This window comes from Hippoglossus stenolepis, chromosome 14, assembly GCF_022539355.2.
Source record: "Hippoglossus stenolepis isolate QCI-W04-F060 chromosome 14, HSTE1.2, whole genome shotgun sequence".
Classification (NCBI taxonomy): domain Eukaryota; kingdom Metazoa; phylum Chordata; class Actinopteri; order Pleuronectiformes; family Pleuronectidae; genus Hippoglossus; species Hippoglossus stenolepis.
The window spans coordinates 14,108,090-14,123,806 of NC_061496.1; the positions used below are offsets into that span (position 1 = coordinate 14,108,090).

The 15,717-nt window shown below is 41.5% G+C and overlaps 1 protein-coding gene across 4 annotated transcripts; it reads left to right on the forward strand.

The window, feature by feature from the left end:
* The first annotated feature begins 4,941 nt into the window (after positions 1 to 4,941).
* On the forward strand, positions 4,942 to 15,707 carry ncln (nicalin). 4 transcript variants are annotated; one of them, XM_035175843.2, is made up of 15 exons: positions 4,942 to 5,249; positions 5,887 to 6,077; positions 6,800 to 6,944; positions 7,103 to 7,197; positions 8,986 to 9,066; positions 9,281 to 9,384; positions 9,839 to 9,927; positions 10,164 to 10,303; positions 10,797 to 11,023; positions 11,332 to 11,419; positions 11,514 to 11,552; positions 12,582 to 12,745; positions 12,921 to 12,974; positions 13,276 to 13,354; positions 14,021 to 15,707. In XM_035175843.2, exons 1-15 carry the CDS (start codon positions 5,075 to 5,077, stop codon positions 14,081 to 14,083), a joined length of 1,734 nt encoding a protein of 577 aa, XP_035031734.1. In that variant the 5' UTR covers positions 4,942 to 5,074; the 3' UTR covers positions 14,084 to 15,707. The 4 variants fall into 4 exon arrangements, with proteins under 4 accessions (XP_035031734.1, XP_035031736.1, XP_035031737.1 ...); XM_035175845.2 differs by having other exon boundaries at positions 10,797 to 10,975; XM_035175846.2 differs by having other exon boundaries at positions 10,797 to 10,975; positions 12,585 to 12,745.
* The last annotated feature ends 10 nt before the right edge of the window (positions 15,708 to 15,717 follow it).

The window sequence follows — 15,717 nt, forward strand, 5'->3', positions numbered from 1 at the left end:
TTGTTTATTTGTGTATTTTCATAATTGATAAATTCTCCAACAATGTTCAAACGAAAAGAAATGTTAGATAGATAGATAGATAGATAGATAGATAGATAGATAGATAGATAGATAAAAATGGACAGACAGGAAAGTATTGGCTAAGATCTGTTCCGATCATTACATTCCCAGCATGATGCAAAAAGTGGTTGCCACATTCATGGACAAGCACAGACCCATGTCTCCATTCATGACTTTCTCTCAGTCCCGCCCACTGAATTTACAGTACACACAGTACTCACAGTCGGCCCTAACACACACTCTCTCTCCCTTTCACAAGGCCGGAGTTCCCAGTTTGCCACACACGTTGCAGTGACATGCATATATGGCATTAGAGAAGCGCAGAGATTTTAGAATAAATGTTGAAGAATTCTGTGTTGCAAAAGTGCGAATCCACCACAAATCCCGTGGCGTAATAACTCAGAGACAGTGTGTACCCTTTACTCTTGTGCAACCCACTGTGACGAGGCAGTAAGAAAACCACCAACTAATCTAAGGCAGCAACACTAAACAGATGTACTCCCGAAAAGAGGAGAGGAATAAAGGCAGGAGGATTGAGAAGAGGGAGAGACAAGGATAGAGAGAGTAGAAAAAGAAGTTAACAGCAGAAGCAAGACAATAGAGAGAGCAGGAGGAGAAGCAAGAGATCGTCTGAATCCAGTGGCCAGCATGAGTGAGCGTCTCTGAAAGTGGATATGAAGGCGGATGAGCCGCGCCAACCTCCGCTGACCGCATTAACAAAACCTAATGGAACGGCTGGCTCCAAGAGGCCTCGTCATCCATTATCTGACTGTTGCCCCGCGCAACCAAATAGGTTCATGGTCTCAGTGGCTGCCGTTCAGCTGTCATACACTATGTTCTCCCTTCTTCTCTGTCTTATTTCCACCGGCCGTAATGAAAAAGATTGGTAAATCAATTGGCGGATTACGTAAAGAAGCCGGGGGGGAATATTGCCTCCACTGGGCCTGTGGCCACAAATCACTGTAAATCAGCAGGAGAGGAAAGGAAGAGAATGGTCATATTTTGTATTGAGGGGCATTTGTCATCTCTATAAACACACCCGATCTACCATGTTGAGAGAGCAAGTGCAGTTCAAACACTAACAAATAATACTTTTATCGTACAACTTCTTTTATTCAATGAATAGCAACTATCCACTAAAACACAAAGACATTACAGCTTCTACCTTTGTCAATGTGTTGATTAGGTATCTCTTATTGATGGTTATATTGACCATTGACCAACATCATTTTTAAGTTTGTCCATTCTGGGCTACCGTACATAAGGAAGAGACCTGGTATCCAATGTAGATACAGTCTAAAAGTCTCATTCTAATTTAAGAAAAACACAACAGCTCCTACTTTTAGGTGATTATAAACTGTTTTTTTTACCTCCACAAAGGAGGTTATGTTTTCAGTTTGTTGTTTGTGTGTATGTTAGCAGGTTTACGCAAAAAACTACTGGTTGGATACCATTAAATTCAATTTGTTGCAGATCTAAATATAAATCTGGATGTGTGAATTTAAATGTGGTTTCATAAGGGGACTTTTGGGCCTTGAGGTAGGTGCTCTACTGAGTGTCACTCTAGTTCTATATAATATAGTGTTTCCACCTTCAAGGCTGTCATCAGGCAAACATCCGTGTGAACAAAACACAGGTTATATACAGACAGAACTCCACCTACAGGATATTATATGATACATACTTTCATATATACATTTTCAATATGTGCAGACAAAACACACAGCATAGTCCATAAAGGGCCATGTAATTGTTTTAACATACGCATAAAATACAAACAAAAAGAAAAAAAATATATATATATATATATATAAAGCTTGTCTTTGGTTTACTTGGATGTTTGCATGATTTACACTTTAATCAAGTGCTGGTTCATATAAATTACGAGCTCAAAATAGTGGATTTAGTGTCAGGTTAAAAACACTCAGATCCTCTGACCACTCTGTCCTTATTGGCAGATCCATCCATTAAGCAGGATCTTGCTGTTTCCCAAGCCTCTGCTCATTATCCAGAGGATTATAGTGTTTTAAGGAGTGAATGACTCAGAAGACCTGCTCCACAGATCTGAACCACCATTGTGTGGGGACAGTGGTGTTAGTGTGGAGAGCTCGGTCCAAAGAGCAACTCCCTCTTACAGTACATCTTTGGTATTCTGTGATTCTGAGCCTGTCGCTGGGCGGTTTAAGCACTTTAGTGTGGCCGGTGTTTGAGCAACCTGCCAGCATGGTGAGAAAATGACAGCACCCTCTAAGAATGGGAAGGGGCGATAAACCGAAGAGGGGGGGGGGAGGTTGCTTACATAGGCAAGCTACACAGAAGTTGCTTACTTTACTACGAAGCTGATCTCTCGATTAATGAGAGTGGTACTTACCCACAAACACAGTGACTGCACCTTTTGTGTGTTCGCACAGAGAGAGCGAGTGTTTTCCTGTGGCCGGGGGTCGCGACCAAAGGCTGGTCTGACTGAGGACATTCCCAGGGGCACTGGAAAGAAATGAGGACACTGAACAGCGTGTGCATTGTGTGTGTGTGTGTGTGTGTGTGTGTGTGTGTGTGTGTGTGTGTGTGTGTATTCGTTTTTGTTACGTCTTTAGGACTTTATCCAGTATAAACATTGACCTTGTCAGGACCTTATGGGGACCAAAGCCGGACCTAATTTTTGAGGTCCTGGTTAAGGTCCGGAGTAAGATGTGAATTGTGGTCAGGTTAAGGTTAGAGTTAGGTCTGATGTGGTCCTGGTTAAGGATACGGTTTTGGTTAGGCTGTCCACAATATATGGAAGTCAATGCAGTCCTAATAAGGTCCTTGTGGGGACAAAAATCAAGTATTAGTAAACCATAAAGCTTGAAGACATGTGTTAAGGGTTAGGTTAAGTAGTAACTGTTAAGGCTAGAGTAAGTCTCCAGGAAATCAATGTAAGACAAAGTTAAGTACTGTTAAGTCATGGAGACACTGTGCGTGTGTGTGTGTGTATGTGTTTGTGTGTGTCACGTTTTCTGAGGATGTTTTTTGATAAAGTGACCACGTGTGTTTTTCGTGAGCCACCGTGTTGATCCTGTGATGACAGGATGTCATGAATTTTGAGGAATTAGATTCATGTGACATGACTCACGCACATCGGGCACAAGGACGTTACTTTCCTCTTGAAACAAGTGTTCTTTTCTACTTTTGTCTTTATGTTGAGCAGCGGCCATGTTTTTCTCAGACCAGACCGTGAGTCATCTGCAAACGCTAATTCCTCAGTAATGTGAACTCATTACAGTGAGTCTCAACGTCCACGCTAAATTGGTTTTATGCATTGTGTGCTGCTCAACCCCTCACCAGCCTGGGCATGGATTACTCATACAACAGGAAATAATGACGCCAAGGTCCATTAAGTAGGATGGCAGGACATCATATCAGCATTAATCTCCCACTTAGCAGAGCAGCCCCAGGAGAGAGTGACAGGGATGGAGGAGATGAGAGAGAGAGACCATGATTTTATGCTCTTCCCAGATGGACTCTGGCTTTTTATTTGTATTAATATCATTTGCATTTCATTTTTGACTGTACATACATTTGAGCAGAGGATGTGAAACAAGCTGATCCCAGGCGAAAGTACCATTTTCATATCCCCTCACCTATTTGTCTAAAACCAATAAATGTGCACATTAATGGATGGATAGAAGAAGAAGAGCCTTTTGGATCTCTTTATAATCCTGTTACCTTTCCCTTAAAGTGATTGAGTGAAATGATTTAATTTGATTGGATGTGTTATCTACATGCCCAAAAGTGCAAGATGAGTCAGCAAGAATATGTTACAGGAGGAGAACGGATTTTATTTATATTTATTTATCAACTCAAAATGTTCTTTTGACACTTAATTGACATATGCCGAGATACAGCAGGACACTTATGGCCAAAAGAAACAGATGGAAAATTGTCTAAAATACCAAATTTGGTAAAAAGCACCCCTTCTCTTTTTAGAGATTAAATCTCTTTGTTCAAGGTCCCTGCCAAAACAATTTAATAACATAAAATGCATTTTATATTTCTCTGTGTCATGCAGAGCCAAAACTCTGACTTGTGCCTCAAGTGTAAATATCCCCAAAATATATTGATTATCAAAATAATTGCAGATAAATTTCTCTTAGTTAGAACTAAACTTTAAACATATGAAATACACTTTATGTTAAATAATACATTTCAGCATCAAAATAGGCCATGAAGGCCTCGTGATCAAGTCCTGATTATGGTCCTGTCGGTGCTTCATCATCATGTGATTGTATATATGAAAAAGAAGCTGAATTTATTGGATGCATTTTGCTTTACATGAGAAGAATATCAATTTTAAGTATAACTAACCAAAATCTGATGCGTTATCATAAACATCATTATCATATAACCCAATTCTATAGTTGTACGAAACAATGGATTAACTCTGAGCCAAATCATGGACACTTAAAATCCTAAAACTATGAAAACACTATGTAACTATTAATATTTCAATAATGATTACAATTAGCCTTATTATAATAATAATAATAATAATAATAATAATAATAATAATAATAGCATGTTATTGGTATTATTATTTTGTTTACTTTATATTTAGGGATAATCTAATTTTATTTTATTGAAGTCCATAGTCTCAGATATGTGGTGTACTGCGCCATCTAGTGGCAATAACTACTCCATGCCTCTACATTTGTAGCTGTCCTTCAAGATCCCTGAAGGACCGTTGATTATTCAGCTTGGAAATATTTAATTATCAGATTAATGTTATAAGTAAACACTTTATTCCAAACATAATTAAAACCTAAATGAAGTATTCTATGAAACTAGTGATACTGTTGATTTTGTTGTGGTCTCAGTCCAGAGATAGAGGCGCTCCCGTCATTTGCCTGATCACAATCCCGTAGCAGAGGCTCCGGTAGGTTAGCTTGAGCTCGTCCCCGGTTGTCGTGTGTGTGAAAGCGGTGACAGCTGAAAACAGAGTTCCATCCCGGCTCGTGCACTCAACAGAATCGCAAACATGTTCGAGGAGGCGAGTGAAGTGTTCGACAACATGTTCAAATCATCGTTTCCCCTCACCTTCATCGTGTTTATCCCCGCGGTGCTCATCCTGGTGGCACCGCTCCCGGCCGAGGCGGCACATGAGTTCACGGTGTACCGCATGCAGCAGTACGACCTGCAGGGACAGCCTTACGGTGAGTCGGGCGCTTCTCCGGTTCGTCACCCGGGAATGAATGTTCGCGTCACTGCGGCCACTCGGTCCGTGGGTCGGTCCGTCTCCCCACGGCTCTGTGCAGCCTCCGTGCATGACAGCACGCAGGGGTCGCTACTGCTAACTAGCTGCTAATGCTAAAGCTTAGCATCATTCGCACCATGACCTGGAATTGAAATCTGTGTGCAAATGCTAAAGTGTGCGTCCCCTCATTAAAACTGTGGCTGCACGTGATGATTCACCATTAGCTTAGCAACACTGAAAAATCCAAGTTACACAGGGTAGTGACAAAATATAGGTCAACTAATATGATCCCTCCTCTTCCGCTAAGGTTTTACTGGGATGACAGGATATGATTCTTAATCACATCTTAAGTTCAAATACTGTGTGTAGGTGTGAGAGCAGGTGAAGGTGAAGTTTCCTCTTTTTCTCCAGTGTTTGTGATGATAGTCATTGGAAGCTGCCAAACCTGACAAATAGGTCACCTATTCCACACATCCTGTGTTGACCTTTGTTTCAGTGGGACACGGTCTGTTGTGTTACTCCTCGCCTGGTCCTCTTGACATAAAGACAGGAGTCCATGTATGAAGTGTGATGATTAATGGCCGTGTTGTCCCCAGGTACCAGGAACGCCATCCTGAACACCGAGGCTCGTACTGTGGAGGCAGAGGTACTAAGTCGTCGCTGTGTTATCATGCGACTGGCGGACTTCTCCTACGACAAGTATCAGAAAGCCCTGCGCCAGTCGGCGGGGGCTGTGGTCATCACGCTGCCCAAGAACATGTCTGCTATGCCCCAGGACATAGTGCAGGTACTGACACACACACACACACACACACACACCATTGTCACAAATACAACTTTTGTTGTCTTTCGCCTTCAACTGATTCCACTCAGTGGTGTTGTGAACTAACTATGAAGCCTTTCTCCTCTCTATCTTCAAAAGAAAGTCACGCTGGTGTTGAGGGCAAACTGTGCAAAACATTTGTTGATTTGATCCATACATTCAGCTAAAGAAGACAAAAAATATAGATATCCCTGTTTTAGTGTGCCAGCCTTCCTTGGTACTAATATGTTTTTGTTTTAAAGCTAAAACGATGTCTGTCCACATGAGCATTTTAGCTTTGCACTAACGTATATGAGGTATGTGGGTTATACGTGACCACACACATTCACCGGGCAAGGGCCTGCCAGTGTGAACAGGAAGCAGATTTTCTACCCTGCAGCCGATTGCATACTTACAGAAAATACTATGAACGAGAAACAACAATGGTTAAAAGTAACACATGGGATTTCCTTCCAGCATTCCTTGTTTGATTGCTGAGATTTAGCATTAACTCAGTGAAGATAACTGCATAAGCTGCAACTAATTCGACTTCACACTATGAGTGGGACCATTACTCCCTCTGGAAAGCAGCAGTAGCAGATGTTTAAAGCATTTATTTTGTTAAGTGTCTTTTGACTTTAACTAATGTCTTTAATATGTGTCTTGTGTTGTTAAACGTGATGTTCCCATCTGTTCAACCTCTGTAGCAGTTTATGGAGCTGGAGCCAGAGATGTTAGCGACTGAGACCATCGTCCCCGTGTACTTTGCCATGGAGGACGATGAGCTGCTGTCCATCTACACCCAGACCCTGACATCGTCCTCCTCACAGGGCTCTTTGTCAGCTGCTGAAGGTGAAACTCATCCCACTCCAGACTGCACCTGCTGGTGTGATCTGTTTGTTTGTATTGTACTCACCAAACCAACTGTAACACACCCTAACCCTCTCACAATGTATGAGTGGATAGCACACAGATCAGTGATCAATTTCCTTTTACTCTGTTTTCTGCAGTGCTGCTGCACACGGCCACAGCAAACGGCTTCCAGATGGTCACCAGTGGAGCTCAGAGCAAAGCAGTCAATGACTGGGCCATCACCAGTTTAGAGGTGAGAGACTCAGCATGCGAGTAGAAAGGCTTTCCAATGTGTCAGTCATTCCATAAACCTGTCAGTGTACTCAGGCTTTCATTATTTAGCCCATGTCTGTGGGGCTTCAAAAGTTTTTTCTCCAATTTGCCAATTTATAATAGTTTAAATATATAAATATAGTTTGCACATGCAATTCTTTATAGATAGGTGTCCTCATTTGCCAGACAGTGGAGTGGTTGTTGTTCACTTTTTATTAGATAGGAGATCTGGTTTTAGTAAATTGTTTTTATAAATATGTGACTGGTGTTTGTTCAGGTGCAGTTGTCACTCTCTACTAGCCCCAGGTTGTGTCTCTCCTGTATCAACATTAACAGCTTTGTATATGATTCCCCAAAGAAAAAATACCACAACGTCGTTTCACAAGACGGGAGTATTTCCTTAATCCTTTAAAACCCCTTTTCTCAAGTTGGATGTTTTAGAGAAGAGTAAAAAGTCTCTGCGATGTAATGGTAAAAGCATTAAAGCACAAACTTGTTCGAGGTCTCCTCCTGATGTCAAGGAAAATAGTTTTAATTGGGTCATTAATAGACCTTTTAAACTTGTATCGTGGCAATGTGCCGCTAATACTTCAAATAAGCAAACATCCACTTGTGAGGTGGAGGTAGAGAGTCTCCTGGTACCCTTAGCTGTAACAGGCTTTGGGAATCTACTGTGTGCTACCTGCTGCAGTAGCTTAGAGCCCATTGTGTGTTTTTCTCTATGTGGGTGGGCTTAAACTCCTGAACAAAAACTGCTGTGTTTACTAAAAGCCTGAGGGTTTTAAGTCAAAGATGAATTTGATCAGAGAGGCTCACTGCAGCAATTTTATTCAGTGTTTATTCAGTTTCTCTTTGTCACATTGAGATGAATTAACACAAAAACTGACACATTCTGTTGCCTGGTTAGTTCTATGCTTTGATTTAAATTTTCCTCTCATATTTTTAGTTGTCAAGATTAAAATTTAATTAATATTTTAATGCAACACCTGTTTGCCCTAAACAAGTGGATTATTTTGCTCAATGTGAGACCATAGACCTGTACTATGAAAAGAGTTGAACCTACTCTGATTGAACTCAGTTAACAAAGGAAGTCTGTGATTGACACGAAGTGGAAAACAAGTGAGATATATTTAAATATAGAAAAAAATTTTTAAAAGTACTTGGTACTGATCAGAGCCATGAATTCTGTATCTATATATTCAGAAAGACACACACATTCATTTGAAGAGAATTCTATTTATTTACATGTTTACATTGCACATACAATACATGACAACATATGCACAAAAGAGAGGTGGGGGTGAAGTATACCTCAGGGATTTCGTAGTACGGGTAAAATGTAAAGTTGCGTTTTTACCCTGCTTCGTAGTTCAGGCCTGTGACGTCATGCTTCATCTTTCTTTTTATCCAGACTCGATAAGACTTGATTGCTTCAGTCCTTTTTGATATCATGAAAGGAAGTGAATGGCATCACTCATTGTTTTAAGTGAAACTGTTTTAGTCAGTAAGCACAAAATAAAGCGGCACAAGTGTTGGTTCAGCGGTTTCTAATTTGAGATGTGTGTTTAAAACCAGAAGTAGAAAGTGGTTTAGTCACACTGCAGGGGATTAGCAGGTCTTAGGTCTGTGGTCAGGAGGTCGACTGTGACTCACTTCAGCTCTGCACAGCCACACTCCCTGACACTTGAATACACACAGTTGCGTTTGCGTTGCTAAATTCAATGTGACACATTTTCAGTTTCTGATCTGTTCTTATGATTTCCACCAGGGTCGTTTGGCTGGAGTCGGAGGAGAGGACCTGCCCACTATCGTGGTGGTGTCTCACTACGACTCGTTTGGTGTTGCTCCAGTATGTTCACTGCTTCTTCTCTCAAATCCTCCTTCATACCTTTTAAACATTCAGGGAAATTAGCTACAGAAATACTTTGTCTGCAAATCTCTGTAGGATTTGGTTAAATTTAGCTCAAATTAATACAATAATATTTCAGGAAGCAACACAGTAATGTCAGTAAATAGAGAGCAGGCCAGAAAAGTAATGTGACTCTGTTTGGCGTTGTGTCCAGTGGCTGTCGTATGGCGCCGACTCGAACGGTAGCGGAGTGTCCATGTTACTAGAGCTGGCTCGTCTCTTCTCGAAACTCTACACCTACAAGAGGACACACGCTGGGTGAGAAACGACAGAGACTTACACATTCAGATTGTTTTGTAGATCATTTTATGTCTCCTTTAAACTGTTAAACCTGCATTAAATAAAAAGCAGAACAACATATTGTTTTACACCGTCATGTAGCTGTGTGCTGCAAACTCACTTACTGCATTTTATATATGATGAAACAGTAGTAGTAGTAGTATCGATTTCCCAGTGCTCCATCTTAACCATATTGACCTTTAGCTGAGCAATGTGCTCGCTGTAAGAATCACATCTGACTGTTAAACACAGAAAGTGCTCAGGAGTAATAACATTTTGATGTCTGAATGTACTTTACAGCAGCTGAACGTGGTTAGAAAAGGAGGAATGGATTTTACTATAAAAGCACCCCTCACGACAGTTATCTCCTCATATCACACATCCTCCTTCATCCACTTTTGATGGACTCATTTGTGAATCCTGTTGTTTTCAGGTACAACCTGCTGTTCTTCGTGTCGGGTGGAGGCAAGTTTAATTACCAGGGAACAAAACGTTGGCTGGAGGAGAATTTGGACCACACAGGTAACATCCAGCATCTTTAACACAGAACTTATAAACAAGTAAAGAACAGATTAAAATGACACCATGACTATCATGCACTGTGCTCTATGTGCCAGTTTGATAAAAGTAGTAGTCCTAGTTTTTTCTCTATATATGCTTTGATATTTCTGTGTTTGAACATGTCGCGTAGCCGTCTTCACAAATATATATTTACTAACACTCTCTACTGTTGCACCTCTCCCTCTGTTTGGCCACAGACTCCAGTCTGCTGCAGGACAACGTGGCCTTCGTGTTGTGTCTGGACACTCTGGGGAACGGAGACTCTATGCACCTCCATGTGTCCAAACCTCCTAAAGAGGGAACTCCACAGTATTCTCTGCTCAAAGAGCTGGAGACGGTAAGAATGATGCTGCTTGATACACTAAAAAATTAAATAACTAGACATTTATTTCTTGCTAGATCCTAATCTTTTGGTGGCATATAAGAGTGCTGTTATTAGGGAGTAAAAATAGCTTGATTATATATATTGAAAAGAAATTCACATCCTAAGATGACATTATCAAACCCTCATGAAAACAAATAGCTCTTTAAGATTGATGTTTTACAGTTAAACTCTAAACTTTATTGTAAATAAGTTTAAATAAAAACACAAATACAATCAAATATATAAAACTCAAATTATGAAAATATGTTCATACATTTCTTTTTCTTCTGGTAAATTCAAGTTTTCATGTTGGAGCATATCAGCAAACTTAAACCCTGACACCAATATGTCTGTGAACAGCTCATATCTTCTTCATATCTATCTACCTTCATTTTTAAGCCTGTAGAAAAGTCTCAGGAAACTGACACAGCGGCGGCTGTCCTCTGTCCCCCTCTCTTCCTCCCAGGTGGTGAGCAGTCAGTACCCGGAGGTCAAGTTCTCCATGGTCCACAAGAAAATCAACCTGGCCGACGACATGCTGGCCTGGGAGCACGAGCGCTTCGGGATCCGCCGGCTGCCGGCCTTCACTCTGTCGCACCTGGCCTCGCACCGCCTGGCTGAGCGCTCCAGCATCATGGACTCGCGGTCAGTGTCCCCCTCCTCTCGCCACGGAGCGGGAGAAACCCCGGCTGGGTGGGTTCATATCTGCAATTTCCATTTCCAGTTTCCATTCTAGCGGTCTTACTTCATATGGTTGATGTCACTTTCATGACAAACTGAAGTGTTCTAGGTGCCGTTTTTTTTTTTAACTTCTCTTAATCCTCTTTACTTCTTTTATCTGGGGTTCTTTTACTCTTCAGTTTCCTGGGTGGCTCTGGGTGCTCTGGGATCAGTCTCTCCTCTGTGACTTGTTTTGCAGGCTTTGTGGTTTCTCCTCTGATGTTTTGTGGAGTTTTTCCTATTTGTCTAACTGTCAGCAAACATGTGATTGTGTCTTCCAGGCCACACGTCGATGTAAATAAACTTGGCAGGAACACCAAGGTGGTAGCAGAAGCACTGGCCAGGGTCATCTACAACCTCACAGAGAAGGTATGAATGAATGATGAGAAAATATATGGGGGGGAACAGTAAAAGCTTTGTCTTTTTCCTGCCTGTGATGTGATATTTATGTTCTGCTGCTCAGGGAGCCCCTGGAGACCTGCAGATCTTCACTGAACAAATGGTAAGTCATTAAATTTACATTCACTGTAAGAGTTGCAGTGATGCAGGTAAACCCTTTGGCAGGGGAACTTTTTCAGGTTATTGCATCATTTTAAAGTTTAACTGTGTGGTGTAACAGGAACAAAACGGATTTCATGAACAATGACGGGCAGTGACTGTATGTTGTGATTTGGCAATACACAATAAAACTGGATTTAATGTAATAGATTCATCCATGACAGCTGTTTAATCTGAATACAGCGGAGTTGAAAGCCGGTTCACTCTGCCTGTGTCATGTGTGTATCCTGTATATCAATATGCAAGATGTCCCTGCATGAAAGCAACACTATTCAAATTTGCAGCCGTATAATCGCAGCTGACTTACAGTTTCAGGTGTCAGAATCAGGCCCAGCAAGTTATAGTTATTTCGAACTGTCAGTTAAAAAACAGTTTATCTCCAATATTCAGCGAGGAAACTTATCAAGAATTCTAACTCTGTTAATTAGTGCTTTATTTCACAGAGTAGGACTACGCAGTCAGAGTGACAAGCTTAGTTTTTTTAATAAATGAAAACCACTTAATAGCTCGGACTCAGAGCCCAACAGAGTAAATCAACATGTGCGGCTGCAGAGGGCGCTGTTGCTCTATAAGAGTAACATTGTGTGGCTTTAAAATGAAACTGACATTTACTCAAATGGTGCAATAGACAAGTAGCTGTACCTGCCAATACTGGAAACTCCTGATGAGGCTCTTATGTAAGCACAGACTTAACACATCTCTACAAGAAAAAAAACATTGGTAACCATTGGCCGCCTTTTTTTCAGGTCATAACTTGTGTTGCTGTTCCAAATATTAAGAATATTTTTCAGTAAAACTAAAATCTAAAAGCAAGCAGGTCATGTTGCTTAGAAACATGGGTATTGCTTAATGTAATGATTATCTCCAGTTTGTATTTCACTATAGTGTTTTCCATCACAGGCTGGTGGTGAATCTCTCTGCCTGTACCGTGTTCATATTGTGTGATATAATAATTTGGCGTGTGCCACACCAGCAGGTTCAGGAGGAGCAGTTATCGGCAGTGGTGGACTGGCTCACAGCGCAGCCACGTGCCGCTCAGCTGCTGGACAAAGACAGCAGTGTGGTGTCCACCCTGGAGTATCACCTCGGGCGTTACCTCAAGGACGTCAAGAGACACTATGTCAAAGCTGACAAAAGGTAAACACGAGGGTGGGGGTGAACAGGAAACACTGATGCACACTGGCTTAGGGTTTTAAATGTAGGTCACAGCAGTAAATGTGGATCGTCAAGAAATAAAATTCATATTTGTACATTTTGATCCGTTTTCTGCTCTTGATGTTAAAGTGACAGTTCTGATCTTTCTCCTCCTCAGGGATCCAGAGTTTGTTTTCTATGACCAGCTCAAACAAACGATGAATGCTTACAGGTAAACTTTAATCAGCTCCTCCTCCTCCTCCTCCTCCTCCTCCTATCCCTCCATAATCTTTTACTGCAGCTCATACTGATTTACTGTCGCTCGGTAAAAGCTCTCCAGCTCTCGGCTATCTGGAACATCAGGAGTCTGTCTCGTTGGGTTTCAATTAATCCTCAGATAACTGCATTTTTTACAGTTTAGTCCTTACTGAAAAACAGCCATCACATAACGAGCGATCGTTACTTACTGTCTTTCTCTTTTAATACTCACTGGTTAACGCGCCATCTCTCTGCTGCTGTTCTCTCTCCCTCAGAGTGAAGCCTGCTATCTTTGACCTGCTGCTGGCTGTCTGCATCGCAGCCTACTTAGGGGTGATGTACCTCGCCATCCAGGTGAGTCGCTGTTCATGCAGGAGTCTGTAGCTCCTCTCCAACACGCATCATGTTACATACATGCATGTCACCCTCGATCACTTCTGTAAAGCATAGAACGTGTCTTAAAATACTGGGAGGGAAGTTTTCTGGAAGCTGGTGAAAGGAGAACTCAGGCAGCAGCTGGTGTCTTATGCAGAAGGTTTTAATGTAGACTTGATGCATCAGGGAGACCAGAAGGTGGAACAATATACCAACGCTAATATAGTTACATGAGCAGTTGTCACCCCAAGTCTGAATATATCTCCCACAGCCTCCCAGTATATCTCCCTCTGATTGCGTCACCCATTCTAACAGCACATCCATGAATGGCTAGAATTGCTGTCACTCTCTATGTAACATCCTATTGGATAGTTGAGCCTAAAGCATGCATAACTAATTATACTCGTGGGGGTTTCTCCTGGTCGAAGATTGTGTAGTGCGTGACTCCCGTCGTCAGTCAGTTGTGTTGTATGAAGTCACTATGACTGAAAGACCAAGACAGCAAGTTGTGTGAACTGCTCAGTGATCCGAGAACTTTGAAAGTTAACGTTTGTAAAGAGTTTATAAATGTGCTGGTGTGTTGTGGGCCTGTCTTCTCTGGCACATGAACTGAACAGCGTCTCTTGTCTTGTCGTCTCTGAACAGAATTTCGGAATCCTCTACAGCGTCGTCCGCAGAATCACTCAACCCAAGGCGAAGGTCCACTAATCCAACACACACCCACCTCTTTCCTGTTCCTGACCCCGACCCCCGTCTGATACATGAAACTCAAGCCAGTAAGAACACAGACGCTGGACCGAGCTGCAGTTCTCGCAGCGGTTTCCCAACCAGCAGAATCACTTCCACGTCCTTAATCCTGATCCACAAACTATGATGTCAGATCCTGTCCTGCTGCCAACTTAATCCCTTTTCTGTTTTAAGGACCAGAATAATCAGGAATCATTCTTCTCTCCACAGATGTCTCGTCTTTCTTTTCTGGTAACACCAAGCGTTGGAAATATTCCACTATTTGACTCTTTTGTTCGATTAAAAATCATGTGTTCGCACCTCAGAGGTGTACGATGCCATGAAGTGAGATTTTGTGACGCTACCATACGAGGTCAAGTTGCATGTTTACTCAGCGACTGGAGGGAAAATGTCAGAGTTTAGCCCAGAATTGATTTTGTTCAGAGACGTGTTGACCAACCACATTTTTTTAAAGGACAAGACAATTCTCCAAGTTATTAATTCCTGCAGAGACCGCCTGTTTCCCCGTGTTTTTTTACATCGATTGATTGATCTCTTGCTTCCACATCTCTTCATAGTCAATAAGGACATGAGGATCGCGTCACTAAGAATGTAGATCTAGGTCTGCGAGTGCTGCAATGAGCAGACGAGAACATGACTCCGAAAATACAAGTTTACGGAAAAGACAAGTTGTCTAAATAAAATGTGAAGTAGGATTTATTTAATCTTGATGGTAGTGAGTAAATTAAAATTAAAATAAAGCTGAATGGGAAAGAAAATCATTTTCAAATAATTGTGTGTATGACACTTCCCTTTTCTCCCCATTTAATATATAGAAATGTAATAACAGATTCTTTTTTGCGTCGCCTTTTTTTCCAGGTTTATTTCTCTGTTGCTGTGATTTCATGGTTCTTTTTTTACTTTTTTTTATCCTGATTTGATAAAAAAAAGAAATAATGCTGAAGCTCTCATCTCAATGCTCCTGTTCCAAAAGGTCACACACAACAATCATGGTTTCTTGTCTAATCGGAGCCGGTGGGAGTCGACGAGATAAAACTTCTCCCTTTACTCCTTTTTTATCAGTAGAAATCATGTCTTACGCTGACTGAAGCAAAAACAAGCTGACTCAATCAGAAGGTTTTTTAAAGCTGTGTTAAGATGGTGGTTGAGCCAGAGCTGCAGTATTTATACATCAGTGTCTTAAAATGTTGGATTAAATTGGATCAATGACCTTAAACACATCCAGATATTAAGTTGTCACTTCAACGATATCTTTGTATCTGTTTCCTTGATCTTTCTGCCCTCCTCTTGCCTTGTGTGTTATGGGTTTTTTTTCACCGTTTTGTATTTTCCATGTGTTACTGCATGACCTGTATCACCCCCCCACCCCCCCTCCCCGGCAACAGAGAGTGACTGTGTATTCACCAACATGAGGGAAATACTGTGTGGTACATGTGAGTTTTTAATTTATTGAAGCAGTTTTCATGTGTGCACTGAGATGAACTCTGCTCTGAACTCGTGTTTCACCTCATCCACGATTCTTGATCCGTGCGATGGAAACGATATCAGTTGTGATTTCAAATAAACGATGAGAAAGGAAAAGTCATGAGAAACGC